Source organism: Myotis lucifugus, unplaced genomic scaffold (assembly GCF_000147115.1).
Source record: "Myotis lucifugus unplaced genomic scaffold, Myoluc2.0 scaffold_166, whole genome shotgun sequence".
Lineage (NCBI taxonomy): Eukaryota > Metazoa > Chordata > Mammalia > Chiroptera > Vespertilionidae > Myotis > Myotis lucifugus.
The window spans coordinates 1,922,620-1,950,549 of record NW_005871214.1 but is presented as its reverse complement, the minus strand read 5'-3'; the positions used below and the strand labels follow the sequence as shown (position 1 = coordinate 1,950,549).

General features: G+C 40.3%; 1 protein-coding gene across 1 annotated transcript in view; it reads left to right on the top strand.

Moving 5' to 3' along the window:
- Positions 1-11,960, top strand: part of SLC38A6 (solute carrier family 38 member 6) — a 65,415-nt gene extending 53,455 nt beyond the window's left edge. The window contains exons 10-16 of the mRNA XM_006096035.3: positions 137-190; positions 2,014-2,093; positions 2,441-2,541; positions 8,792-8,916; positions 10,080-10,224; positions 10,331-10,425; positions 10,606-11,960. Coding sequence (XP_006096097.1) covers positions 137-190; positions 2,014-2,093; positions 2,441-2,541; positions 8,792-8,916; positions 10,080-10,224; positions 10,331-10,425; positions 10,606-10,689 — 684 coding nt within the window. The 3' untranslated portion in view covers positions 10,690-11,960. The remainder of the gene's footprint in view (positions 1-136; positions 191-2,013; positions 2,094-2,440; positions 2,542-8,791; positions 8,917-10,079; positions 10,225-10,330; positions 10,426-10,605) is intronic.
- The last annotated feature ends 15,970 nt before the right edge of the window (positions 11,961-27,930 follow it).

Here is a 27,930-nt window from a genome sequence, read left to right as displayed (position 1 = left end):
AGTTTGCATTTTGGAACTTTATTTTGAAATGTTTTTATTTGAAAGCCTAGTTATAATAAATTCATCATGTTTGTTGATGCTTTCTGACTTTTAATGACTGTTGGTTTCTCTTTTTCCCCTCAATCCTCTTAAACAGATTTCAAATGCTACAGATGATTGTAAACCAAAGCTCTTTCATTTCTCCAAAGAGGTGTGTAAGTTATTAACAGATACTTTTGGTTGATTTTTCACATTTCAAGTTTTAAGAGATTTGTGTAACAGGGTCTCTTAGGTCTTTGTACCTGTAACTAATTAATTTTCATGAAAGTGCTAAGTATAGGGTTGCCTACCAGAAGAATAATATTATTTAACACAGGGTGGCCTATTATGAAACAGCCACCTTTTTTTGGCATGCCTTTAAATGGAGCCTGTTTTAAATGGGCAACTGCCTAAAAGAACAGATTTACTAAAAGTCTGGTCTGGCCAATAAGGTCCTCTGTGGATACAGACTTCCTGTTGCCCTCTGGACTTGTAAAGCTAAATAGCCAATTATATAAAAAACTCCTCCCTTGTGAGTAAAACCTTGGTCTGCAGCTAAACAGCCTCATCTTTGGACCAGCAATTGAGCACTGCCAGTATGTCTTCTGGCAGACATTCCACAGTTGAAATTTATGATGCCTTTAGTGGAGACTGGAAAACCAGGTCCCCTTGCCTTCTCTGAGAGCCTCCGATACTGACAATGCCTGCAAGAGCCCTTGGTACCTACAGGGGAGACGGTGATCTCTAGCATTTTGGAAGAGCTTAGACTTCCCGGTGGCTATAAGTTGTTTTTTGTTGTTTTTTAATCTACACTTTTAGATTCTGCTGAAATGCAGGTTCCAGATGCTAGGAACCCTCCACTCATGTACAACTCTGTCAGTGTACTATTTCAGTGCAGTAACTCCTCCACGCAGAACTTTCCCTTTTATTTGCAATTTTTACACGAGAAATGTCTCTCTGGCCCCCCAAGGGAGGTTACCACATCTTATGTGGTAAAGGCCCCTGTGTGCCTTAAAGATCTAGGTAGGGTAATTGACAAGCCAGGAAATTGAGCAATATATGAAAGAGAATTTGTGAATTAAAGTCTCATTCCCCTAATCCAGTCTCAGGAAACACTACAGCTTTCCTTCCTCTCAATTCCCTTCAAATATTTGAGGAGGCATTATGTCCCAAGATAGGTCTTCAGTCATCTGGAACTTCTTTTGCTGAAGAGCCTGAAGTTAGTAAGGGGAAAATTATTTTAGAGTAGAGTAAGAAAGTAAATCATCACCATCATTTTGTAGAGACAGTATTTTCATTTCGTTGGTAACTTTTGTTTGCTTTGTAATGACCTCTGGCTCTTAAATATTCTAATTTATTTTTAAAGTTATGTTTGTGTATTCCAGTGGACCTCCAAAAATTTGCCTGTCTAGAATAAATCATGTTCATTCCCATTGAAAGAGAACATAGGCAAAGATGCTGAGGTGTGATTAATATTTGTAATATTCCCTTAGATTAAATTGGTGATATTACCTTGGATTGAGTTGGTAAAAGAAGGTTCAAAAGCATTAATGATTATTTCTGCTTACAGAAGAAAGTTGTATTTAAATTTTCTAATGCATACATTAGAATTAAGATTATTTCTAAATGTTATTATTTTGAATCTTACCTAAATATTACTTATTTCACATAAGTTATTTTTATCTTACCCAAATGATACACGAGCAACAGCAGTTGTAGTAAAAGTAACATGGTATAGAAGCCAGCCAAGAAATATCTGGCTAGTACAAGCATTCCATCTACCAGAGAAAAGATTTGCTGATGACCATAATTTGTGTCTCTCTTAAAACAAAACAAAACAAAAAAACACAATCTTATTTTATAGAGACAATTTATGAAAAATGAAGTGAATGTAACCAAATTGATTTTTTTTTTTAAGAACTAAGCTTATTGTCAAATGAAGTAGTGGTTTCGACAGAGTAGCATTTAGTAATTTTGTCCTTTTTTTCTTTTCAGAGTGCTTATGCGATACCAACCATGGCTTTTTCATTTCTCTGCCATACCTCAGTATTGCCCATATACTGTGAACTTCACAGGTACCACAGGATCCTGGATTCTTTTAAATGTATTAAATATGATCTTTTACTTCTAGGCCTTTCAGGTTGAATGACATTCTCCTTTATGAATTCTTTCCTCCCATCACTGGATTCTAAGTGTTAGTTTAAAACAAAATGAAACAACCAAGAGTTAGTTTTGTCCAAATTGAGAATGTTTCCTGGAAGCATAATCTTTGTGTGGTAATTTTAAATCAGGAATTCTAGTGTATAATCACTAATGAACTAGGTCTTAAATGATTAAGGAACCCTTTTGTCTAGCTTGGGAGAGTGTTTCTATAGATATAAATCATTTCACTGATTCTACTTTTGCCATTTTTGTCTTTTAGCCCTTCAAAGAAAAGAATGCAGAATGTAACCAATACCGCAATTGCTTTAAGTTTCCTCATTTATTTTATATCGGCACTCTTTGGGTACCTCACTTTTTATGGTAAGTATATCATTTAATTGTAGGCGAAAAAATAGATTGTCCTCTCGTTCAGCGATTGCCAACCGGTGGTCCGTGGACCACTGGTGGTCCATGAGGTCCAAAAGGTTGGTGACCGCTGCTCTAGTTGATCTCACACTTGAATCTGAACTTTGTTTCTGCCTTTCATTAGTAAGCTAATTTATTCAGGGTACCAGAATTCACTGCAGTACTGTGTGGCTCTACGGGCCTAAAGAATTGATTTTCTTTCTCTTATAAAGAATCAGGTTCAGGATTAATAATTTTATATGAAAATTTTCTTAAACACCTGAATAAAACCTCGGGATTAATGTCTTTCTACAAGAAAAAATGTACAATAATGATTTATTTAAAAAATATTTTAGAATTTTATTTTCGATACATTAGACTAGTTCAGCAGTTTGGGAGAATCAGCTATTTTAACTGCAGAAGAACAAATTGAGAAGGGAAAGGGTTTTATACTGAACTATAGTTGTATGCTTACATGTCAGACATTTCTGCCTTCAGCCTCAAGTCATATGACTCAAGACATAATTTTTTAAAAGGATTCTTTTAAATTCATAAATTAAAATTAAATACTTCTTGTATTTATTTTTGAAAAATTGCTTGCTTGGTATGTGTTTTTTTCTCTTCTGATAAGAACCTCAAGAAAAAGTAAAACTTCAAAGTCTAGAATAAGACCTTAAAATCTGTAAGCTCTCTAATTTGCAAACATGCTTCTTGTTTAATTTGCAAACAAACACATTATAACAAATTATACTTAGTTTGTCAGACACTTCAGTACACTTGTCAGTTTATGAATGCTTTTGTAACAACTCTCCAAGTAAATGACTGTTATTACTTTGGTGATAGTTAGCTGTTACGACTCTGATTTCACAGTTGATAGCCTTGTGCGCATGCTTCAGGTTTTAGCCATCCATGATGACTTGTAATGGGCCTTTGCTTCTCTCTCAGAGTTTGTCCACATCTGCCAAGATTTTGGAGAACATTTACTTGCATAGCTTCCTTTCCTAAGCCTGGTGGAAAGAGTATGGATTTCTGAATCCAACAAATATTATCTAAATGACTATTCTGCTCTAACTAGTTATGTGACCTTGAGCAGGGTACTTACAGTATCTTATCTCCTAATCCCGTGGTCAGCAAACTGCGGCTCGCGAGCCACATGCGGCTCTTTGGCCCCTTGAGTGTGGCTCTTCCTAAGCCTTCGGAGTACCCTAATTAAGTTAATAACAGTGTACCTACCTATATAGTTTAAGTTTAAAACATTTGGCTCTCAAAAGAAATTTCAATCGTTGTACTGTTGATATTTGGCTCTGTTGACTAATGAGTTTGCCGACCGCTGTCCTAATCTGTTACAAGGGATAGTTGCAAAGAGTGCCTGTTACCGTGTCTGGCACACAACAGTCTTCCACAAAGGGAAGCGCCTGCTGATGGTGTGTTATTATCATTACTAGTGTATTATTGCATATTTATAGGTGCTCTGTTTTTCAACATGGTACTTCTTACTGTCTTTAATGACATTTAATTTAAATATGGTAGCTTTTCAGTATATGTTGTGAGTATTATTTTGGATTTTCAGGGTGTGAGAAAATTATAATTGCTCTATATAGTCCTTTCTTTGCTATCTCTTTGTTATTTCAACAGTTATAAAGGTCAGTCATTAATCTAAAGCTGCTCTTGCGTTTTTGTACTATTTCCAGCTTGAGCATGGTACCCTGCTGTATACACCACAAATAAAGTTAAAACAGGCTGTTAAGCTTTTTGATCATTGCTAATGAAACAAAAATCTTGAAATACATAAGCTCTATTTTTGATGTGGTTTCTTGTATATATATATATATATATATATATATATATATATATATATATACACATACACACACATACTTACTAGAGGCCTGATGCACGAATTCGTGCAAGAGTAGGCCTTCCTTCCCCCAGCTGCCAGCAGGCACCTGGGACCCAGGCTTCCCTTGCAACAGTCCGGAAGGTCATCTGGAAGGACGTCCGGTCTAATTAGCTTATTACGCTTTTATTATTATAGATATATTAATTGATTTTGGAGAGGTAGAGCTAGAGACATCAATGATGAGAGAGAATCATTGATTGGCCACCTCTGCATGCCCCCTACTGGGGATCAAGCCCGCAAACTGGGCACATGCCCTTGACTGGAATCAAACCTGGGACCCTTCAGTCCGCAGGCCGATACTGTGTCTATTGAGCCAAACCAGCTAGGGCTGGTTTGTTAGTTTTTAAATATATTTTTATTGATTTCAGAGAGGAAGGGAGAGGGAGAGATAGAAACATTAATGATGAGAGAGAATCATTGATGGCTGTCTCCTGCACGCCCCCTACTGGGGAATCGAGCTTACAACCCCGACATGTGCCCTTGACCGGAATCGAACCTGGGACCTTTCAGTCCGCAGGCCGAAGCTCTATCCACTGAGCAAAACCGGCTAGGGCTTGTTTATTAGTTTTTATACAGACTTTAGCTCAGTAAGACTTTTTTTAACATAAGATATGATAGCAGGGTCTCTGTTGGGATTCAGCAAAAACAGTATATCAGAATAGTTGTATATTTTTCTAAATTAAAATTGAAACTTGGCACAAATACTATTATATTTAGGGCTCTTCAACATTGAAAAGAAAGTCTAAAAAATGGACCTCCTTCTTCTCCCTATGGACAAATAGAGCTATTGGAAGAAACCTCAGATGGGCTACACATCTCCAGGATAGCTTGAGAAGTAGTTACATAAATTACCATGAGATGCTTAGGAGCTGTATGATCATCATGTAAATGTAATGTTTACTACCCAGGGGTTTTCCTGATTATCAAGTAACACTGTTATGTTGTCTTGGACTTAATCCTTCCCCACCAATGCAGATTCTTCAGAGTATCCACATTTTATATTATGGAGAAATGCACATCTAAGAAAAATAACATGGTACGTAGGTAGGTAGGTAGGTAGGTAGATAGGTACATGGATCGGGAACGAAAGGAAGGAATGTAGGGATGGAAGGATGTATGTATGTATGGAAGGAAGGAAGGAAGGAAGGAAGGAAGAGAGGGAGAAGGAGGGGGGAGAGAAAGAGAGAGAGGAGGGAGAAGGAAGGAAGGGAGGGAGGGAGGAAGGAAGGAAGGAAGGAAGAAATCCTAACCAGTTTGGCTGATGGGTTTCGGGTTCGATTCTGGTCAAGGGCATGTACCTTAGTTTCAGGCTTAATCCCGAGCCCTGGTCAGGGCACGTGCAGGAGGCAACCAATCGATGTATCTCTCTCACATAGATGTTTCACTCTGTCTCTTCCCCTCCCTTTACTCTTTCTTAAAATCAATGAAAAAATATCTTTGGGTGAGGATTAACAAAAAAAGCGTGCGCGTGCGCGCGCACACACACACACACAATAATAAAAGAAAGAGAATTAAAGAAAAATAATTTTTCCAAAGACAGAGGAAAATTCTGATACTGATTTGCTAGTCAGTGTTTTGTTAATCATAACCAGGGAAAATCTTGTATATTTCTATCTGGACAACAATAGCTCTCAGTCTTATGAAAATAAATTGCTAATAGAGTCTGAGGCCTTAATCAAAAGGGCTTATCACAAGTTAAGGCTTCAACTCATTTATAGATGAGCATCTAAAGCCCAAAGAGGCGAAGTGACCTGTCACGCGATTAGTGATTAGTGGCAGGCCTCCTGAATCCTAATCCCGTGGTCTTTCCGCTGCTCTGTAGTGATCTTTAGAAACTTCATACCAGTTTGACAATGTGTATGAAACAGGACAGCCTCCTGACTTCAGTAGCATACACAACTCGCAGAGACCACCACCGGTTCTTACTGAGATTTGTAGAGATTTGTCTGAATCCAGAGAAGCATGTCATGCTCTATTCCTTACATATGGTAAGGCTCAGCTAAGAACACAGAACTGACTGGCTCAGAAGGAAGGGCTTCATCCTCAGAAAGTAGAAAGTGGACATGTAACCGCTATTTTCAATATATAATAAGTCTAGTTCTTCAGCCTTCTGGAGCTGCTTGGGGTTCTGTCACAGTGCTCCCCAGGCTTAGTTAATACTTAACTTTTGTCAGATTAAAGAGACCTATGAGTATGTATCTAGATTACTAATATTGGCTCTGATTGCAGATGTTAAAGCATTTTAAGTTGAGGGGGAAAAGTGTTCCTTTGGTAAGCCAGGCCAATGCCCAAATGTTGCATAATAACCAGACCATGTAAAAAGTCTATGAGGTTGTTAAGCAATAAGTGTTAATAGCTCATTTTTATGATTCAGAAGGGGGGGCAGTTTGCCGTATTTCTCCAAAACTCACAAGTATCTCACAGATCTGGGAATAGAATTCAACTTTAATCTCCTACTTAGTCCATAGTTCCACACTATGTAAAGTACATCTTTGATAATTTAGACAATTAGTTCCTCTCCCCTTTCCATTATCACTGGTCTAGTCCAGTCCTCATTACTCTCAGTGATTATGACCGTTGCTTCTGTTATCCCTGTTTTGGGTCTCATTTCTCCCAATCTGTCCTCCTGCTTAGTTCAGATCAAAATACACTATTCTTCATAAGTCATGGCATCTCTGTTCTACCAGAGTGAGCCCTAACCCTTGAAGAAAGAGTTCCATTGCTGAGTCTTAAATGTGTCTCCAGCCTTACCACCCTCTGCTCTTGCACTGCGGCACCCTCTACGTCAGCCGCTGTGCTCCTCTGGAATCTCATTTTCTCAGCTGCCTATTCCCTCTGCTTCCTCAGGACTTCTGCTCTCTTTCCCACAACTTTGAGTGTCAGCACACATACACTGACTCATTTAATGCCTTAACTCTACAGGTGAATGTATCATTGTCTCCATTTTACAGGTGTAAGAACCAAGGGACTCAAAAGTTAATTTGCTATTAAGTAGTGGGACTTGAACATTAGTCTGTGTGGTCCCAGATTTCAAGCCCCCCTCTACCATCCTGCTGCCCACTATGTCATGGTGACTCTCCCTAAGCCTTCCTGGATTTCTTTCTTGCTCATTCCAAGGCCATAGTTATCGTTCTCTGTTCAGAATCACCATAGCTCAGGGGTGGGCAAACTTTTTGACTCGAGGGCCACAATGGGTTCTTAAACTGGACCGGAGGGCCGGAACAAAATCATGGATGGAGTGTTTGTGTGAACTAATATAAATTCAAAGTAAACATCATTACATAAAAGGGTACGGTCTTTTTTTTTTTTAGTTTTATTCACTTCAAACTGGCCGCATCCGGCCCGCGGGCCATAGTTTGCCCACGGCTGCCATAGCTATTTGTTTGGACCTTCTTCTGTCACTTATGTGTGTATCTGTGCTTAGACACTATTATATATGTGAGTGTCTATTCACCTTATCTGCCCTTTAAATTTTAAGATCCTTGAAAATGGAGGTGTGTTTGATTTGTCTCTTATTTCCTCCAAAGTACCTTTCCAAATCATATATGCTCAAATTTAAAAAGCACTATTCTTTCATAAGTACGTACAAATAAATCTGTCTTTCCCTACAAGGCAGTGATATGCAATGTTCTGAATACCCTCACTTGGGTACACTTTATCTGTCTTGGGGTGCGGAAAACGGAGTGGAAGAACACCGTGGAATAAGGCATGGTTAGCAGGTACAAATTCTGTCACTGACTACCACACTGGCTAGCTAAGTAAGCCAGTTCCCTAAAACTTGTATGAAAGATTATCTACAGATGAGATGTTGAGGAAACTGGTAAGATGCGCGCAACTCAGTGAGACTCTAGAAAAATTGCAGTATCGAGGAAAAGATATTGGCTTTGGTACCAAAAAAAAAAAAAAAGGTGTACAGCTGTGCCAGCTCTGCCCCAATGAGCTACCAATCTTATATTATTATCACACAGACCAAATTCAGTAGTATATACACGTGAAAGCACTTTACAAAGCAAACAACATACATGTTCAAAACCTTCAGATTGTGGGAAAGTTCTAATGAGATATTTTTATATATATTTTATTGTCATAATTTAAGTTCTGCCTGTGCTGATCTCTAGTGTCATTAAAAGAAGAGATTGTGGGCTTCAAGAAGATATTTAACTAATGTCTCTGTGTTTCATAGGAGAGAAAAAGGCCAGAGATGGGTTGGGGACTGGGAATCCAAAATCTGTTAAGATTCCTTTGTGCAAAGGCAAACAATTTGCTGTTATTGACATCTTAGTAGTTTTTATTGTGATCCTTATTGTTATTTCTTTAAATTTACAGACAAAGTGGCGTCTGATATACTTGAAGCTTATAGTAAATACTTGCCTCATGATGTTGTTGTGAGGACTGTGAAGTTATGCATACTGTTTGCTGTGCTTCTGACAGTCCCTCTAATCCACTTCCCTGTAAGTACTCTTAAAGGTTCTGCTGTCGGTGTAGCAGCTCCCTAATGTGGCAACACTAATTCTTTGCAGACTAGAATGTTTGAATCACATCTAGTCTTGTGTATCTTATTCATTTGTTAAGTAATTGATCAAAGACTTCATACTTGCGTATAACCCATGAATGCACAAAAATAACAGTGAGCCCCTAAGCTAATTTGTGCTTTTTGAGATTTAGTTTAGATTTATGCTTTCCCACAGCATTGTTTCCAATTTAGAGACTATAGTTCTTCTAAGGTTTTGGATGTGTCCCCCCCCCCCCCTTTAATTCTGTATTCTGTTTTTTTCAAAAGAATGTGCATGAAGAGGAAAAAGTCAAGTCAGCAAAAATAAGCTCCTTCTGGTTTATTGTAAATTTATCTTCATGGAGACATTCTAGTTTAATCTAAGTCCAACTATTTTATTTGCTCTAGAATTATAGTTTAAGGACAGAACAGATTTTCATTCTGCATTTAGTTGCCATACTTAAGAATCTTAAGAATTTCTGAGAAAATGGAAACAAAGGCTTTGGGTATAAATGCTTCTGCATGGAAGTCCCGAATTCCTGAACAGTGAGTTCCTTAAGCCCTGGGCCTTCAGGAGTTCTGCCCCCTCCCTGTGCAGACTGCAGGGCCAGGAGTGCAGCAGGGGCTGTGTAAACATTTGTGGACGTGACCGCCTGCTGCCTGCCTTAGCAGTGGGAAGTGTCATGAATTAGTTTTCATATTTACATGCTGTGAAACAGATAATATAAAATAAAATAGTAAATGGTGTTTCTTCCACATGGCATGATTTCTTTTCTCGTTTTAAACCTTTTGTTCTTCTGTTGAAATTAATGATTCTCCAAGATTTCATCACACAGTGTTATTGTTGAAACTTTTGAAAATTATGCAACTTAAAGAAATTGTATGTGAACATTTTTTCAAGAATTAAAGCAAAATAATTTTTATGAAGATCACACAGAAATATGTATTTCTTAGTTTGTGAATAATAAACACGATAATGGTTTGTGTTATATTTTTGAAAACTAAGTGGTGTTGGGGACAGGAATATCATGGTTACGGTACTGTACATGTGTTTCCCCAAGCGAGTATTTTGGCTTTCACACTTTCTCTTTGCTTAAATCTGTTTCTCTTTATGCTATACAGGCAAGGAAAGCTTTAATGATGATGTTTTTCTCCAATTTTCCATTCTCATGGATTCACCATTTTGTGACCACGCTAGCACTCAATATTATCATTGTCTTACTTGCAATATATGTTCCTGACATTAAGAATGTATTTGGTGTAGTTGGTAAGTTTTATATTTCAAAAAGATCCACATAATAAAATGGGTAAACTTGTTATCCAGCCTAACATCTGAGTCTGGCAATCATCCTCTCTTTTTCTCCTGCTTAAAGGTTCCAGCACATCCACGTGTTTGATTTTTGTATTCCCAGGACTATTTTATCTTAAACTTAGCAGAGAGGATTTCCTCTCATGGAAAAAGCTTGGGGTAGGTTGATTTTTGTTTTGTTTCTTTTAAGAATCCTATTTTAAGAAATAATTTGTCATTTTCTAATTATTTTATCTACATAAAGAATAATGTATTTTGAGTGATAACATACATTATTGGAAAGGGTGGAGATTTTAAAAAATACCCTAATTGTTTTTATCTTTTTTCTTATTTCCACAGGCCTTTGCTTTGCTCATCTTTGGAATTTTGGTTGGGACTTTTAGTTTAGCCCTCATCATTTTTAATTGGATTAATAACAAATGAAAGATATCTTTTTCCATTTCTTGTGAAGAATAATTTACCTCCATATGCAAAAAACAAACGAAAGAAAAACCAATTCTGGAAGGTACCTTAGATGAATGCTCTCTATATGGGTTAACATTTCTGTAAACATTATTAACTGAAAAGTGGAACAACATGGGAGTGGGCAAGGGAAAGTGGACTCATAGCAGTTTTAATCAAAATAAGAAACAAACTCAGAATACTCTTAAATGTATTAGGTCAATCTTTTCTTTGTCTATTTGTGGGTCTGTTGTTTTTTTTAGATTAATAGACTTAGTTTTTTAGGGTAGTTTTAATTTTCACAAATGTTGAGCAGAAAGTAGATTCCCATATGTGGCTTCACCCTCAAAACATCCATAGTTTCCCATATTATTAACATCTTGAATTAGTGTGGTATATTTATTATACTTGTTGAGCCAAATATTATTATTAACTAAAGTCCATAGTTCACATTGGGGTTCACTCTTGATGTAAGCATTGGCAGTCACTAATCATTTTACTACCTTCGTAAAAACTCTGAGCCTTTTCTAGCATGTCCTATAGTTGGAATGAAAAATAGTATCTAACCTTTCAGACTGGCTTCTTTCACTAAGCAATATGCAATTAAGTTGTCTACATGTCTTGTCATGGCTTGGTAGCTCATTTATTGGATGTACCACAGTTTTGTTTTCCATTCACCTATTGAAGGACCTCTTGGTTGCTTCCAAATTTTGGCAGGTTTTTGTGTGGACATAAAATTTCAGCTTATTTGAGTTAATACCAAAGGACACAATTGCCACATCATGTGGTAAGAATATGTTTAGTCCTGTAAGAAATTGCCAAACTGCCTTCCAAAGTGGCTGTAACATTTTTCATTCCCACCAGCAGTGATTGAGAATTCCTGTTATTCTACATCCTCACTAGCATTTGGTGTTGACAGTATTTTGTATTTTTACCATTCTAATGGGTGTGTAGTTGTACCTCTGTTGTTTTAATTTGTATTTCCCTAATGACATACGATGTTGATCATCTTTTCATGTGCTTATTTGTCATCTGTGTATTTTCTTTGGTAAGGTTCAGATCTTATGCCTGTTTTTTAAATTAGGTTGTTTTCTCATTGTTGAGTTTTAAGCATTTGTCTATTTTAGATACTGGTTCTTTATCAGATATGTGTTTTGCAAAGATTTTCTCCCAGTCTGTTTCTCTTTTCATTCTCTTTAACAGTGTAATTCACAGAGCAGAAGTGTTTAATGTTATTAAATATATTAAGTCAATCTTTTGTTTATTTTTTAAAGAAATCAATGTGTTAAGCTTATATACAAAATTGAATCTTAGCTTGTGGGCTAATGTTGTCAGCGTCAATCACCAACAAAACTGTGGGATTATTCCATTTGGTACTTTGCCCTGACTCCAAATCCTCTCCAAGAAACTTTTGTGATTTTTCTCTGTTGTGCATTATGAGACAGAATTGTGATGCTTGGCTGTGGACTTGAAAGTTCTCTGAGCTTTCTTGTTTGTCACTAAAACATGTGACTTTCTACTTGGCAATATGACAAATATTGATGCTTTATTTCATATTTTGTTTGGAGGTTATAAATCATTCCAGTCTTCCCAGTGATGTGGCTTGTTTCTGGTTGGGAACCAGAAGCTGAGTCTCTCCTCCCCGTGAATATTCTATGTAAAGGGCACCTTAGCAGCCTACCAAAGCCAGGGTGTATCAGTGAAAATGTAATCCCATCCCTGTGCACATGTAAAGTAGGGAATTACATGCAAAATGCCAGTTTGCATGTATGGAAATCCACACTTTTGCAGGTGCCTCTTGCTTCCCACTTAGGAAATTGGCTGAAAAATTGACAACTGAGCTTTTCTTTTGAGTTAAGATACTTCTTTGGCAAATCTGAGATCTGCATGGTCTAATGGAAGAAGTCCAAGTTTGGGGGTTAGAAAGACTTAGATTCAAATCTCAGTGAGTTTAGGGAAACTACTTAACCTCTCTAAGCCTCCACTTTCACATAGGTATTAGATGGAGTTAATACCAATTATGCAGGGTTGTGCTGAGAGGATTAAGTGACCTTGTATAAATTAGGTACAGTTTGAAACAGGCTCCCTTCATAGATTAGCTATTTATCCCCTTTCTTCCATCCCTTTATCTGGAGCAATAAAATAAATTTGCTTTCAATCAGGGACATGGAATTTCTTCATCTTGCATCTTGCACAACTTTAGTGCTTTCCCACAGTTCTACCCCAGCTGGACTCCTACTAATGCCTTCCTGAAACTGGGCACTGAGCCTGGTCCCAGAGGCACCGCCGGGCATGGCCTTCCATGTGGCTTCGGGTCAGCCAGAGTCTATCCACCTGATAAGCTCATTCTTGTACCCTCTTTTTCTGTTTATGAAATTATAGATCCAAATACAAATAGGGGTTCAGCTGCTTAAATAAATCTAACTGCAGTAATACCAAAATAACCCTAAGTCTGCAACAGATGCAAGGATGCCCCCTGGGGCAAATGTTAAGTGTGATGACAGCTGGGCATCAATTATTACATTTGTCACCCGCTCATGGGATAGGATCATGGGAGGTTTGGCAAAGGGACAAAAGTAACCTATTGAACACTCTTGCACAAAACTCTGTTAATATCAAGAGAAATTATTTGTGGAGGTGTTTTTATTTTACGTTAATATTCTGCCTTATCTAGTTGCCTGTGTAGAGTCACAGCTTTCCCTATGAGTTTGGAAGAAGCTAATAAGATGGCAGGTATGAGCAGTGCCCCCTTCACCAGCATTACCCAAAAACCTTCAAGTACTCCTCAGCGTTTTTCCTGCGAAATATAGGCCTTCTCATTATGGGCTTAATGTTCATAATTTATTAGGTAATAACTATTTAAAATAAAACGAAGTTAAGCACAAAATGTATACTTCTCCAACACTTGGAGACTTGTTTGCTAAATTAAAAGACGAAGTGCTGAGAATATAAAATTACTTTCATATGTTGAGGGTGAATGTTTAAATTGTACTTTTTTTAACGGAATGTTTACTCATGAGCTTAGCATTTAAATGGTTAAAACAAGCCTTTGAAGTTAACACTCCATTAAGATGAATGGGGGTAATTCACACCTCTGCTGGTGCTGTATTATTTCAGTCTGGCTGCGGAGAAAACAAGACAGCAGTGGGTTGATTTACTGTGTGAAGGCCCTTTAAACACCCAAGGTCTGGAAATCTTTGTTGTTGTTGTTTTTTTCTTTTTCACCTAGAAGCAGAATCTGAAATTCAGCACAATTTAGGTATAGAATTGAAGTCTTGAAAGTACCATAGATTCTCTGTTATCTGCAAGTTCCTACCTGGCTTTATTTGTTCCTGTACTCTAGTGTTTCTTCCTACCATGGCACCGTTTATATTAAAGTTCCACTAGTAATTCACCAGTGGAAAAGCAGAAAGGAACCATCCATTTTGGGGTAAACTTTGCACATGCCTTTAAATGGTTTATGAAATAATCCTCGCATTATCATCTTCGCAACTCTCAAGTTCTGCCTTTGCCTGACATAAGGTTTGCATCTTTAACAGCTATTTTCTCCCCCATTTGGGGGTATGGCATGTGGTTGAAGTGAGCAGGGATCCAATGGGAGAGGCGTTTGTCAGTGTGTTCTCTGTGGTAGTAATGTTGTATATTTGAAATGTGCATTCCCCCCATTGATGGAAGTCTTCTAGCCAATCGATTCTGAAATAATTAGTTTTAGAGGCTAGCAATAAGGCTGTATGAGCATTTTATGAGCAGTGCCCCCTTCACCATGTCAATGAATTTGGAAGATCTTTTTAACGTAAACAGATTTTTCTTGTGTCCAATCTCTGCCCGTGTATTTGCAGGATCAAGTTGCTAGATAATCTGTGGGCAGCTGGGTGTGGACAGTATTTCCATTTGGGCTGCCTCTCATGTTGACATTGCCAGTACAGTATATAGAAATGGAAAGTAGATGCTAGAAACACAAGGGCCCAACCAATTCATCTAAACCTGTATTGGGCTGTGTTAGAATTAGCCCAATTAAAAACAGTTTGTTTCCTGCAAATTACTCTGCCTAAATTTCAGGTGTTACAATTTTTGGTCTTAGAACTTCTCAGAACCTTCTGTAGTAAAATTTGTTTTTCTAATTTAAACACAAAATTTATCCCTTTTTCTCCTGTCGTAATCCTTCGATAGTCTCTCTATGAAGTAGGAAATTTAAGATAAACAAAATTTTGATAAAGGATGAATAAAGATATTGTGGGGGTGTTTTCCTCACTGCGATCAGAACTCTTTCTGTCTCTCACCCTTCCTAAACAATCTGATAAATGTCCTACTGTCATCATGATCCACTGACCTAGTTTTCCAGGCTGTCAATTAAGGTGAGCAATTATGAGGTGCAGGAAGACTCATCTTGGCTGACGGCCAGGTGGACAGGTGGGAATGAGAGGTTCATTCACCTGTAGCACAAAGTAAATGGGTGCAAAGGGAAATGGAGTTGGCAGGAAAAAACCCCACACAAAACAGATGGATTAAAAGACATTCTAATATGGGATGGGGCCTAGGCACCGATACATATTTTTAAAGCTTCCCAGATGACTGTAATGGGCAACCACTGGATTGCTACATCAGCCTTCTCACAGATGTCTGCCTTCCAGTCCATTTTGTCTGTTGCTGTCCACTTGGAATCCTGCTTTCATAGGATGACTTTCCTGCTCAAAAGCCTCAGGTGGCTTCCTACTTCTTTGAAGGTTTGGTCTTTTGTTGTTAATTTTATGTCACATCACACAACTGGGCTTAATTCCACATTCCCCTGTCTCATCTACTAAACTGTATTTTATCCTTTTCTTGCCTACATTCTACAATACACTGCAATTGTTTCACTGTTTGGTACTTGATTTGCCTTTGGTTACCATGTTTCAGCATTTTTACTTCCACTATCCTCCTTTCCCCAGTCCCACTTCCACATACACACCCACAATGTCCTCATTGCTTTCCTCTGCCTCGCCACATACTTCCCGTTCTCCAGGAACCAGCTCAGATACCACCTTGTAAAATAAATGCTTCATCCTCCACTCCACCTTACCCCTTATGATCTGTGTGGTTCTTTTGGTACATGCCATTAGTACCTTGTAATATATTTTCTGTTTCTTAGTAAATTGCTTTTGCATTTCATTTTTAATAGTTAATATACATGTGGTACAAATTCAAAATTTACAGAATTGCTTCTCTCTCACTTCTGCCCCAAGCATCTAGTTTTCTTCCTTGGATGCAACCACTCTTGCAACTTTCTGTGTCCTTGCAAATACATTCGAAGCCTAGCTAACTGTAGAGTTCTACAGAACACACACGCACACACACACACACACACACACACACGAATGTTAGCAAACTACATGAATCCTCTGCACTTTGACTTCTTTTCACTGAGAGAGATATACTAATAAATATATTTAAAGATATAGATAAGTTATTTTTAAATTGTGGTGAAACGCACCTAACAGGAAATCTGCCCTCTTAAACTTTTAAGTGTATAATACTGTTGTTAATTATATGTACATATTTGTACAGCAGATCTCTAGAACATTTTCATCATGTATGACAAAACTCTATGCCTTTTGGACAGCAGCTCCCCATTTCCCCCTGTTTTCTTCCCTGGCAGCTACCATTTTACTTTGTGTTTGACTACTTCAGCTACCTCATACAGTGGAAACATGCAGTATTTGTGACTGGCTTGTTTCACTTAGCGTAATATCTTCAAGTTTCATTCATATTGTAGCATGTGACAGGAGTCCTTCTTGAAAGGCTGAATAATACTCTATTGTATGTATGTACCACGATTTCTTTATCCATTCATCTGTCAATGGAAATTTAGATTGTTTCCACCTCTTGGCTGTTGTGAGTAATGCTGTAATCAATGAACTTGGTGCAAATATCTCTTTCAGTTCTTTAGGATATATACCCAGAAGTGGAATTGCTGGATCATATGGAAATTCTATTTTTTATTTTATGAGGAACCTCTACACATTTTCAATAATGGCAGTACCATTTTACATTTCCACCAGTAATGCACAAGGCTTCATTTTACCCACTTCCTCACCAGCATTTGTTGTTTTCTGTTTTTTGGTTGTCTTTCTTTATAATGACCATCCTGACAGGTGTGAGATGTTATCTCATTATGGCTTTGATTTGCATTTCCCCCATAATTAATGATGTTGAACATCTTTTCATATACTCATTGGCCATTTCTGTGTCTTCTCTGAAGAAACATCTATTTAAGTCCTTCACCCATTTTAAAATAAGGCTATTTTTTGTTAATGTTGTTATTAAGTTGTAGGAGTTATTATATATTTTAGTTATTATATATTTCAGTTATTACATATTTCAGATATATGGTTTGTGAATATTTTCTCCCATTCTGTAGGTTGCATTTTCAAAACATATAAATCTGTCTAACTCTAACAGCTCATAGTAATCCATTAATGCATGTACCCTAATTCATCAGTTTCCTATCAATGCATTTTTTAAGAGTTTTAGTTTTTTTAATTTTGCTATTTTATTATAATGCTTCGATTATTAAATTTATGCCTACATCATTTAGCCCATATATGAGTATATCTGTAGGTTAAATTCACACCCATTTAACTGGAATTCTGAGTCAAAGGGTATGTGCGTTTTGAGTTTTGATATATATAACTAAATTGCCCTTTGTTATAGGTTTTACTAACTTACATTCCCACCAACAATCTAGTAATTGCTCTTTAAATGTTGTGAGGTCATTTGTCTTTTCACATTTAAACACCTTCTTTCCCTGACTCGGTTGTTATTAACACAAAGATGCACATATATGTCCTGTGCTTATACATAATGCCTATCACCATGAGTTTATTTAACTGGTGTCAGCAAATATTTGTTTAATCTCACTTCATTGTATGTCTAGGGTAGTGGTTCTCAACCTTGGCTGCACATTAGAATCACCTGGGAATCTTTTTAAAATCCTGATTTCTGGGCCTCCTGAGGCCAATGTGCAGCCAAGGTTGAGAACCACTGGTCTAGGGCCATGGTCGGCAAACCGTGGCTCACGAGCCACATGCGGCTCTTTGGCCCCTTGAGTGTGGGTCTTCCACAAAATACCGCCACACTCAAGGGGCCAAAGAGCCGCATGTGGCTCGCAAGCTGCAGTTTGCCGACCCGCAAGTTTGCCGACCACTGGTCTAGGGAGTTTTCTTAAGGTTGTGATGAATGCCACATGAGAGTTGTCCCCTTCATACATGTGCTGTTCCCAGGAGAGGACGTTCCTATGTGTGATATTCGTAGGAGAAATGCCATTTATTGTTATTTCTTCCCAGGATTCTGTGTTATCATTGTCTCTGAAAGATCAGCCAGTCTTTAGACCTACTATCAGGTTTAGTTTGAGTATTTCAGTATAAGGACTGCAGTGACATCAGACAGTACCTAGAATGCTTCATATCCTGCAACTTTGTGGATAACACATTTTTCTCCCATTTACTATAAATTATCTAGACAGAAATACTTCTTGAGTTTTTTCCAACTTTTTATAATGAAAAATCTCAAACATATATATAAAGTTAGAATAAGACATCCATATACCCACCACTGACATTTAACCTTTGTTCATATTTATTTTGCTACCCACATATAAACATGAATATATGTATCTGCTGAATGATTTGCAAGCAATTCTTGCTGATATTCTATTGGGTAGTAAATAAAGCTGAAAATTAATTTTGTAAATATCTCCTTCTGTGAACAAATGTAGTTTAAATGTTTCACAACATTTTTTATTTTTTTTACAAATTATATTCCTTTCTCTGAAAGGATAAGAAGGCTGTTTGATGGCATCTTTTCCTCAGATGCCAAAAGACCTGTATCCAGGACACAACAAGGTTTAAGTGGGGGAAGCAGCGGGCACCACAATTTCTTCTAGTAAAGGAACTATCTATGTCTTTGTTTAGGAAAATACCTTGATAGGTCATTTGGATGAAAGGTGGGACCCTACCCATTTTCACAACAGTGTGAATCCATATACTTTAAAATGGTTAATTTTATGTGATGTGACATAAAATTAACAACAAAAGACCAACCTTCAAAGAAGTGGATCTCTGGTATTGGGGATAGCTCTACACTTCCTAACACTTCCCCCTAGAGCAGTGGTTCTCAACCTTCTGGCCCTTTAAATACAGTTCCTCATGTTGTGACCCAACCATAAAATTATTTTTGTTGCTACTTCATAACTGTAATGTTGCTACTGTTATGAATCGTAATGTAAATATCTGATATGCAGGATGGAAAGGGTCGTTTGACCGCCAAAGGGGTCGCGACCCCCAGGTTGAGAACCGCTGCCCTAGAGTCATTAGTCTAGGTTCTCTAGAACCAAGCCTAGGAGTTTAGAAACTGGGCTCCCAGAACGTGCCTTGTATCAACCCGAGGTGTCGTGTGTTTGGGATCACAACTCGACCCCACTTCTAGTTGGATGGTGGTAGTAGGACTCAAAGGGAGTTGGGCCCCTAGGGAAGGGCACTATTCCCTTAGGGAAATAGTGAAGACCATTTTCATAGCTCCTGATTCTCTTACTCAGTTCTCTGTTCAAAAGAATTTGGTATTTTAAATGAATGGAAGGTTGTCAGGAGCATAAAATAGTATGATGAGCAAGCACTTGTATGTATGGACTAGGCACTATGGCAACCACATTATCTCATGTAACCTGAGGTAGGTACAGGTATATTCCCTCATTTAATAGGTTACAAGTTAAAGTTTAGAGAGGTTATGGAGTTCAAGTGACTTGTCCAAGATCACACATTCAGAATTTTGACTTGTTTGACTATAAAACATGTGTGCTTAACTATTATGCTAACAATAGTGTATCCAGCTGTTGGAGTTTTCCCACAGAATGATTCTGCTCATAGTAGATTCATAGATGATACTGACTGTGCTGAGAGGGCTTTATTCATTTAAATTGTTGCGCTGTCTAAGTTTGTTCCTCACACCAGCCAGACGGCATTGACCGCTTCGTGTCTCCGTCCTGAGTCATGGTCTACTTTCACAGCATTTTGTTTCCTCTTGGTGAAGTATGTCAGAGGAAATTCTAGGCAAAGGAGAGGTATGTGGGCTTTTACATAGACCAAGAATGTGTCCCAATACTTGTCAATCAGACTTTGAAAAATCTTGGATCCCTTGAAAAAGGAATAAATCCGTTTTTGTGTTCTATGACTCTCTGCAAATACAATTATTAAAAAAATTGAAATATAGCTCAGATACCAACAGTCTAATTCAGAGTTTCCTAGAACTTGGATATCTTTTGGATCCTTAGAACTTCAAATGAATTTTTGGGGACATTCATAAGATTATCAACTTTTTATTTTTCAAATTAATTGAGGATATTAAAAAAACTTGCCACCGATCAGCACCATCCTTTCATATAAAAAAGTAAGGAAGGTCATAATATAATAAAATATAGTTCTTTAAATTCAGGTCTACATTTGTTAAAAACTTGCTATGTATTTTTTTATTTTTCCCAAGGACCAATGAAAAGTTTCCCATGGGCCAGCATTTGAAACCTACTGATCTAAATAAACAGTCTATATTTGAAAATTCAGTAAAAATTTTCTCACCTCTAATGCTCATGAACATCAATCATCTTATGTTTGGAAAGAAATAATATATATATATATGTTGGTTATAAAAGTGGATTAATTATTTAGTTGGCTTTCTCCCCAGTAATTGCTGATTCTAAATTTTGGAAGGGAAAATATCTAAATAATAGGTTCCTAGTTTACAACTTTACAAAATTTTGTCAACATTTCAGGATTTAGGAAATAAACACTATTTTTGCTGTGACACTTCATAGGTTTAAATGCTATATAGAAAGTCAATCAATAATGTATTTACATTTCACAGTAGTACTTACACTTCACAGGGAAGTATAATACTTGGAGACTTGGGCCCCCATGTCTCTGTCTAAAGATTAGTCATTAAGAAAAAAAAAGATTAGTCATTCATTTGCATTCATACAAATTCCCATCGCCCCCCCCCCACTCATCCAGAATAGTTCTCAACTTATTAGTTAACCAGACTAAAAAGAGTTGCATTCGTGCATTTTAATGTCAGTGTAAAAATGGGTTCCCAGATATTTTTTCTTTTCAATCAAATCTCCCAAAAGATGTCTAATCACTCCCAGACTATCACTTAAACATTTCACAACATTGTCACTTCTATAGTAAAACAAAAACTTGCTTTTAGTAAATCAGCAAGCCATACTTTAGCAACTTAGAACTTTATTCGGATGAGAGAAAATTATTGAACTCCATTCCCAATCTCATTTGTGAAAGGATGATTTTTGCCTGTCACATAGGTATATGGCATCGTTCAGCATATATAGTATTTGTTCTTTAGTTGGTAAACCACTCTTAGGGGTTACAATGTAATAGAGACAACCTCTCTGCAATAACTAAGATTGTAATATACTGCAGGACAGGGTTTGGCCATAGCGTGTGCCATGTGCATGCTAGACCATCAGTGGGCTCTTGCTGAAAGAATGACATAGCTTGATGAGTAATATGAACATTGCAAGCTCTGCCAGACAGTTTCATTGGGGTGTGGCTCACTGCCTTCTGGGGGAGTGGGGATAATTCTGTGGAGGAAGTAATAGCTGAATAAAATCACAGAAGTGAGAGTGGGAGGAAGGCATTCCCATTTGGGAAGAAAATAGAAACAAATGTACAAGTAAATGGTATATTTTTGAAATGACAACCATTTTGCCAGGAGCAGAGATGTAATGGTAGTTTGAGAAATAAAGCTGAAGAGTAGGATCCTGGTTGTAAAAGATGCTGGGAGCCAGGCTGAGTTTGGACTTTACATCAAACAAAAATTAAGGTCTTGGTTGAAGGCCTTTGAGGAAGGCAGGATAGAAGAACGTCAGGTGCCTCTGCACTATCGCCATCACTGCCTTCCAAAAGCTCTATGAAAAGAAGAACCTCCAGCCTTCAGGAGCTGGTCATCGAACACCCACACATAATTTGTTCCAAAGTTTTAGCGCCAGGGGTCCTGAGGAACTTTTTCAGGAGTTTTGGGAAATCCCTCATGCCCTCAGATTCTGTTAAGAATAGGAGGTCTTACTCTGGTATCTCAAGGGACTCCCCATGAGTTCCTGCCCCCACACTTTTGCAGAGCCATCCGTGCTGTGCTGTTTCCTCTCCCAAGCTCCTCCTCTTCCTCAAAACCTAACTAAATGCTACCTCCGCTTGAAGGACTTCTAAGACTGCGACTTCATGTAACATCTGGAGACCCATCCCCAACATCTTGGTGCTACATTCACTTTTTGTTTTACAAAATAGACAAATTCTTACATATTTACATCTAAGCACACTATAATAGCTTTTAGGAAAGACTACATCTACCAGCCCCTTTATATCCTCCGTCCAAGACCTGCCTCCTATCCCACCCCATCCCATTCCACTTCACAGTGCAGCGCAGTGGCTGTTAGTGGTGTAGGCGCTTGCCTGAACAGCACAGTCCTTCGTTGGAGCTGAAGTCCTATGGGATCCATGGAGTGTGGGTTTTCACCCCTCTGGCTCAAGCTTCTTTTCACTGGCATGTGTAGAGCTACCAGAACAGCCCCCTCCAAGAGAGAATCACTTCGTATGCCTCCTTCCTATGCTCACTGGCTCCAGTTTGTGTGTGCCTGCTAGTGATGATCAGAATACAGGCCATTAACATGGCCATGCTGTTCATAACCTGGGATTGGGCACCATGAACAGTAAGCATTAAAAAACCCCCCACACAACTCTTAATTTTATCCAGGCTTAATTTCTTGTTAACTCACTTTTACCTGTCTTCATCTGTTCTCTCATGCCTACAGCCCACCCCGCATATATACCTGGTTCCAATCCCTCCAAATTTTATTTAGTGGTCTCTAGAGCCTGCCTGTCATGGGACCTCCCGTGAGGCATTGGTGATGCTAGGTGGGCAGAGGCATAGTTTTATCTCCAGGTACAAGCCTGGTAGAAATCATAGCACCTAAGGATTGAAGCTGGCTCTCTTCCTTGGAAAGGGAGCCCTCCAAGAATATCTTAGGCTGCCTGTCCTGCATGCATCAGCGTTGACTGTCACCAACTGCCAAGCTTTAGCCTGAACTTCAGAGCCCCACCTCACGGATGCAAATTAAAACAGAGCTCAGAATCCAGTTGGGAAGCAAGTCCCAGTGATTTGATTTGCATGGAAGAGCTTTTGTTGGTTGAGTGAAGCCAGCCAAATTCCCTGGGTTCCCCAGCCCTCCGGAAACAAGCCTTACAGGGCCCCGGGCCCTGGGCTCAACAGGGTGGGCGTGATTTGAATGTTCACTGCACAGCTGCTGCGTCCAGGGCTGGTCACTGCCATCGTTTCACTCCATTTTACTGCCTCAATCCCCCTGTGCATGTTAGTGGTTAATACAGCAGCCAGGAGACGCCAGACAGCTCTCGGCACCTGGTTCAAATTTAAGGCTCATTTACACATGATGTCACACACGCATTGTCAGCGCGAGGGAGGTCAGGATGGTTCATTTTGGGAAGGTTCGCATTGTTGAGTCTTTACAACACTCACTGCTATTAATGCCTTAACCATCTGACTTGGATTTCGGTTTTCTGGCATGAGGTAATCCCAGGCACTAGATTTATATGCTGAATGGGAAGCCAGCAGTGGTGGCTAATCATGCTGGTTTGCAGATCTGCACCTCTGGAGCCTTGGGATGGAATTAGAGGGCCACATGGCATGTAGCAAATCATGGGGGTTTGGAGCAGGAGGGGAATTAGCCAGACCTGGAAACGGGCTGTGGAGGGGGTGGTGCCAGAGGCCAGAGTCTTGATTGAAAAATAGAAACCAAAGTAAGTTGGACCAGGGTCTAAGCCCCGAAGCTGCAGGAATTATTCTCATTAGGCCAGTGTTTTGGGTCATTACTTGACCCATCCTTTTGCACATCATCCATAGAAATTTCAAACCCACCTTCCCAGGCCTAATTCAAGTCTCTCAAGTTCCGTGAAGCCTTCCTGACCACCCAGGCCGCAGTGATTTCTCTCCCGTACACTGTTGTCAATAAGACAGCTCACAGTTACTGAGTGCTTCATTTGTGCTACCAGCACATTTTACCCTCACAACAGTCTATGCGGAAGGCACTCTTATTTCCATCGTACAGATGATGACATCGCTTCAGAAAGATTAAATAATGTGTCCAGTGTCAGAGCCCGTAAGAGTCAGGGTGGAAAACTGACTCCAAAGCCTGTGTTCGGCACCGGGAGTTGGCTACTTAGTGCCACTTGGCCCGTGTACTGAGGAGAGACCGTCTGTGGCTCCGGGAAATGCGCAGGGCTGCTGTCTAAGGCCGCACATGCACAGCGCTGGCTCGCCTGCCCGGCTGTAAGGACCTGCAGGGCAGGCACCGTCACCACTGCCTCTCTGGACGCCCTGACCTCCGAGTGCAGATGGATGGATGGATGGATGGGTGAATGGGTGGATGGTTACACAGCCCCCTCCCCCTCACCTATGCTATTTCCCTCCCGAGACGTATTAAAATATTGAGATCTTTGGATAACCACTCCTCTCGCTTTCTGTTGTCCTCTGACACGAGGCTAAAACAATAAAATTGGTCTGCCTGTTACGTCAACAAGAATCTCCTTACCTTATAGGAAGTTCAGAGAATGTGACTGCCTTGATTTTGTTTCTGAATCTGGACCAAGGCCTATTGCCACGGTGGGCCCCCCAAATGAGCTTTCTTATTTACTTCTATGAGTCTGTTTCAGTCACACAAACAGGTATTAAATGGGAGCATCAGAGACAGCGGGACTCCACTTGGAGGGGCACCTGACCTGGCCCGAGAGTCCAGGGCTGGTTCCCCGAGGATGAGAGTCAGCCAGTGCCCAGGGGTGTGAAGGGCGCCCCAGGCAGAGAAGGGCGAGGACAAAGGCCTGGAGGCTCGCTCACATGCCCTAGTGAGTGCAGCTGGACTCCTGACTGGAAAGGCCTCTGAGGAGGGTGGAAACCCAGGATGCACCCTCACCTTCTCTGCCATCCACACGAGCGATGTAGTGACCCTTCTGACGCTGATCCCGGGGAAGACGTCTCTGAATTCTGCTTTCCTAGGAAATGCCTCCTTGGAATGCCCCTGCGGACAGCTGTGTCCTCCGTGTCCTCTCTCCTTTGAGCATCCCCGGGAATAATTGAAAACCCAGGCACGAGGATGCCCCTCTCCTAAGTCACCACTGCTTCAGAGCAGGATTCAGTGTGCAGCTTGCCACCACTGAGTATCCTGTACCTTCCCCTCTGCCCTGTCCTGCCCTCTCTAAGCCTAGGAGGCTGACCCCAGTGGACCATGTCAGTGGGTTTCCTTGCCTCTGGCTTCCCATGGGTTCAGCCAAAGAGGCACCAGTGGGAACTCAGGGATGGAAGGAAACGGATGTCAGGGTATCTGTTCCCCCCACTGTCTCCCTGCCAGGCCCTGTGGGCACCCTCTGCCAAAGGCCCGCTGCCTGTAGCCATCCTCGCTGGGGTCTGGGTTCTGGTAATCTCCCCTTCCTATTGCCCCTGCAGCCATAGCGTGGTAACAGTCCTCCCCCACCGCCATTTTGGGCTAAATTGTGTCTCGCCCAAATTTCATATGTTGAAGCCCTAATGCCCAACTCCTCAGAATGTAACTATATTTCGAGATAGGGCCTTTAAAGGGTGATTGAGTTAAATGGGCATTTGAGTGGGCCCTCATCTGCTTTGACGGTATCCCTGTGAAAGGAGGAGGTTAGTGCAAACAAAGAGATACCAGGGATGCACATGCACAGAGGACAGACCATAGGACAGTGATGGCGAACCTTTTGAGCTCGACGTGTCAGCATTTTGAAAAACCTTAACTCTGGTGCCGTGTCACATATAGAAATTTTTGGATATTTGCAACCATAGTAAAACAAAGACATTTTTGATATTTATTTTATATATTTAAATGCCATTTAACAAAGAAAAATCAACCAAAAAAATGAGTTCGCGTGTCACCTCTGACACGCGTGTCATAGGTTCACCATCACTGCCATAGGAGGATGCAGGAGACAGCCATCTACAAGCCCAGGAGAGAGGCCTCAGGAGAAACCACACCTGCCAATACCTTGCTCTTGGACTTCTAGCCTCCAGAACTGTGAGAAAGTTAACTTGGGGTGTTTCAGCCACCCAGGCTGTGGTATTGGGCTATGGCGGCTCCAGCGAACGAATGCACAGTACTTCACTATCCCCTGGCAATTTCCACCCTGCATATTACATTGCATAAGTAAGTCCCTTTACTAATCTTTCCTTTTGGGCATGACATCTGTTTCTTACTGGGACCCAGACTGATATACAAGCCTAGACTTTAACAGGAGCGCTTAGTGACAAAGGCAAGAATATACATCACTGAAAGCAGCCCCCTTAAAGGTGTCTGCCACCCAACACCCCTCCTGCGGGCCCTCCTGGGTTCTGGTGCTGTCCCAGGTGTTCACTCTCCTTAGGAGCTGAGTGACTGGGTTAGTCATTCCCTGTGGGTTTCAGTTTTACTGTGTGTAAAGCATAGAAAGCAAAAGCTGCCTCTTCGGGGGTATTTTGAGGTACATATTGGATGCAAATGTGAATTAACTGAGAGAAACCTGCAAAGAAAGAAAGTGCTTTCATGTAGCATATCCATAAGCAATTTCATTGATGAGTACGCACAAAGTATACTTTGAAGGCAAGAGAATGGAGATCTTTGCTAGATTTTTACTGGCCCTGGGTGTAGTTCAGGCCTTTGCTCAGACGCTCCCTATTAGCTCTTCCTTAAAAAGAAAGAAACCAGTTTTATTTCATACAGACACAGGCCCCATATGCACAGCAGGTGAATGTGCCCACCTCTTTGCCTTGTCCCCTTTAACCAGCTGGAGGCCAGAGCAGCTCAGACCCCAAAACGGTGTGGCTTGTAGAGAGGAACAGACTGTTCTGGGTCCTGTTTTCTATTGCCAATAAACGAGGCTTCTCAACCATGTCACCTCCACCTGCAAACGCTGAAACAATCGTTACCGCCCCCCACACTGCGAAGCGGGACATCCTGACATGACACAGGGATGGTGCTAGGATGGGGCAGGCCCAGCCTCCCTGGTTGCCATTGGGAGGGACTGACAGGTGCTGGAGACGGAGATGGGGCCTGGAAAGGGAAGGGGCTGGGGCAGGCGGCAGCTTCTTGAATCCTTGTTCTCTCTGCAACTCTCTACAGGCCCCTCCCAGCGCCTGCGGGAGAGCCAGGCTGCCCTTCTGTCGGCCTCTGGCTCCCTCCAGGGAAGAGCTGCTCCTGGAAGAAAGCTGCCTCTGGGGATGGGAGCACCTCTTTGCGAGTGTATGAGTGTACCCTGTACCACTATTTCCAGTTGTCATCAGCTCTGGCTGTGACTCAGGCATTCTTGTGGGTGTGAAAGCATATTGAGGAATGAAATGGTCTTGTGGGTTAGCCAGGTGACAAGAGAATAAAAAGCTCAAGATGTAGAGATTCACTTCCACCCTCATTAAAAAATACAAACTCCAGACAAAGGGCAAGTTGACTATGTTTTTTGGATCTGTCAGAAAGCTGAGGTCACAGGGCAGTCAACTAGCCTGAGATCTGAGGATGCACGGGGGCCGGTGGAGGAGCAGGGACAGAGCCCTGCTTAACTGGGTTCAGATGCAGCCAATAGAACTCACCTGGGACAGGTGAGCATTAGCGGAGAATGAGTGTGGGCTGGGGAGGGAGTGCGGAGTCTCGGGGTTCCACATACACAGAGGGCGTTTGCATCTTCCTGCGGGCTTTCCCCACAGAAAGCATCAGGCACTTGCAGCAAAGACTGGCTGAAGTCCTGAGCAAGAATCCCTGCATAGCACTGGGAGTACAAATGAAGGTAAAGTACAAGACGTTTTTAAAATTTTTATTGTTCTGAAAGATAAACGACTCTCGAGTAAAAGATAGTAGCAATGTATTATACGTGCATGAACTGTATATGTCACATGTATGACATTGTACAAATGTTGGAGAGAGCAATTGGCACTATACAGTGGTAAGGTTCTTACATGTGTTAAAGAAGGAAATTCAACGGAGTAAATTTTAAAGATCTTACTGGCTTTATGCAACAGTCCATGAGTTGGGCAGCACCCATTTCTAGGAAAATCGAAGTTAAGCCTTGTTTTGGTGGTGTGGAACTTAGCATGAGTGGCTCCATTTTGGGGTGTTGTCCTGTTGTCATCTGG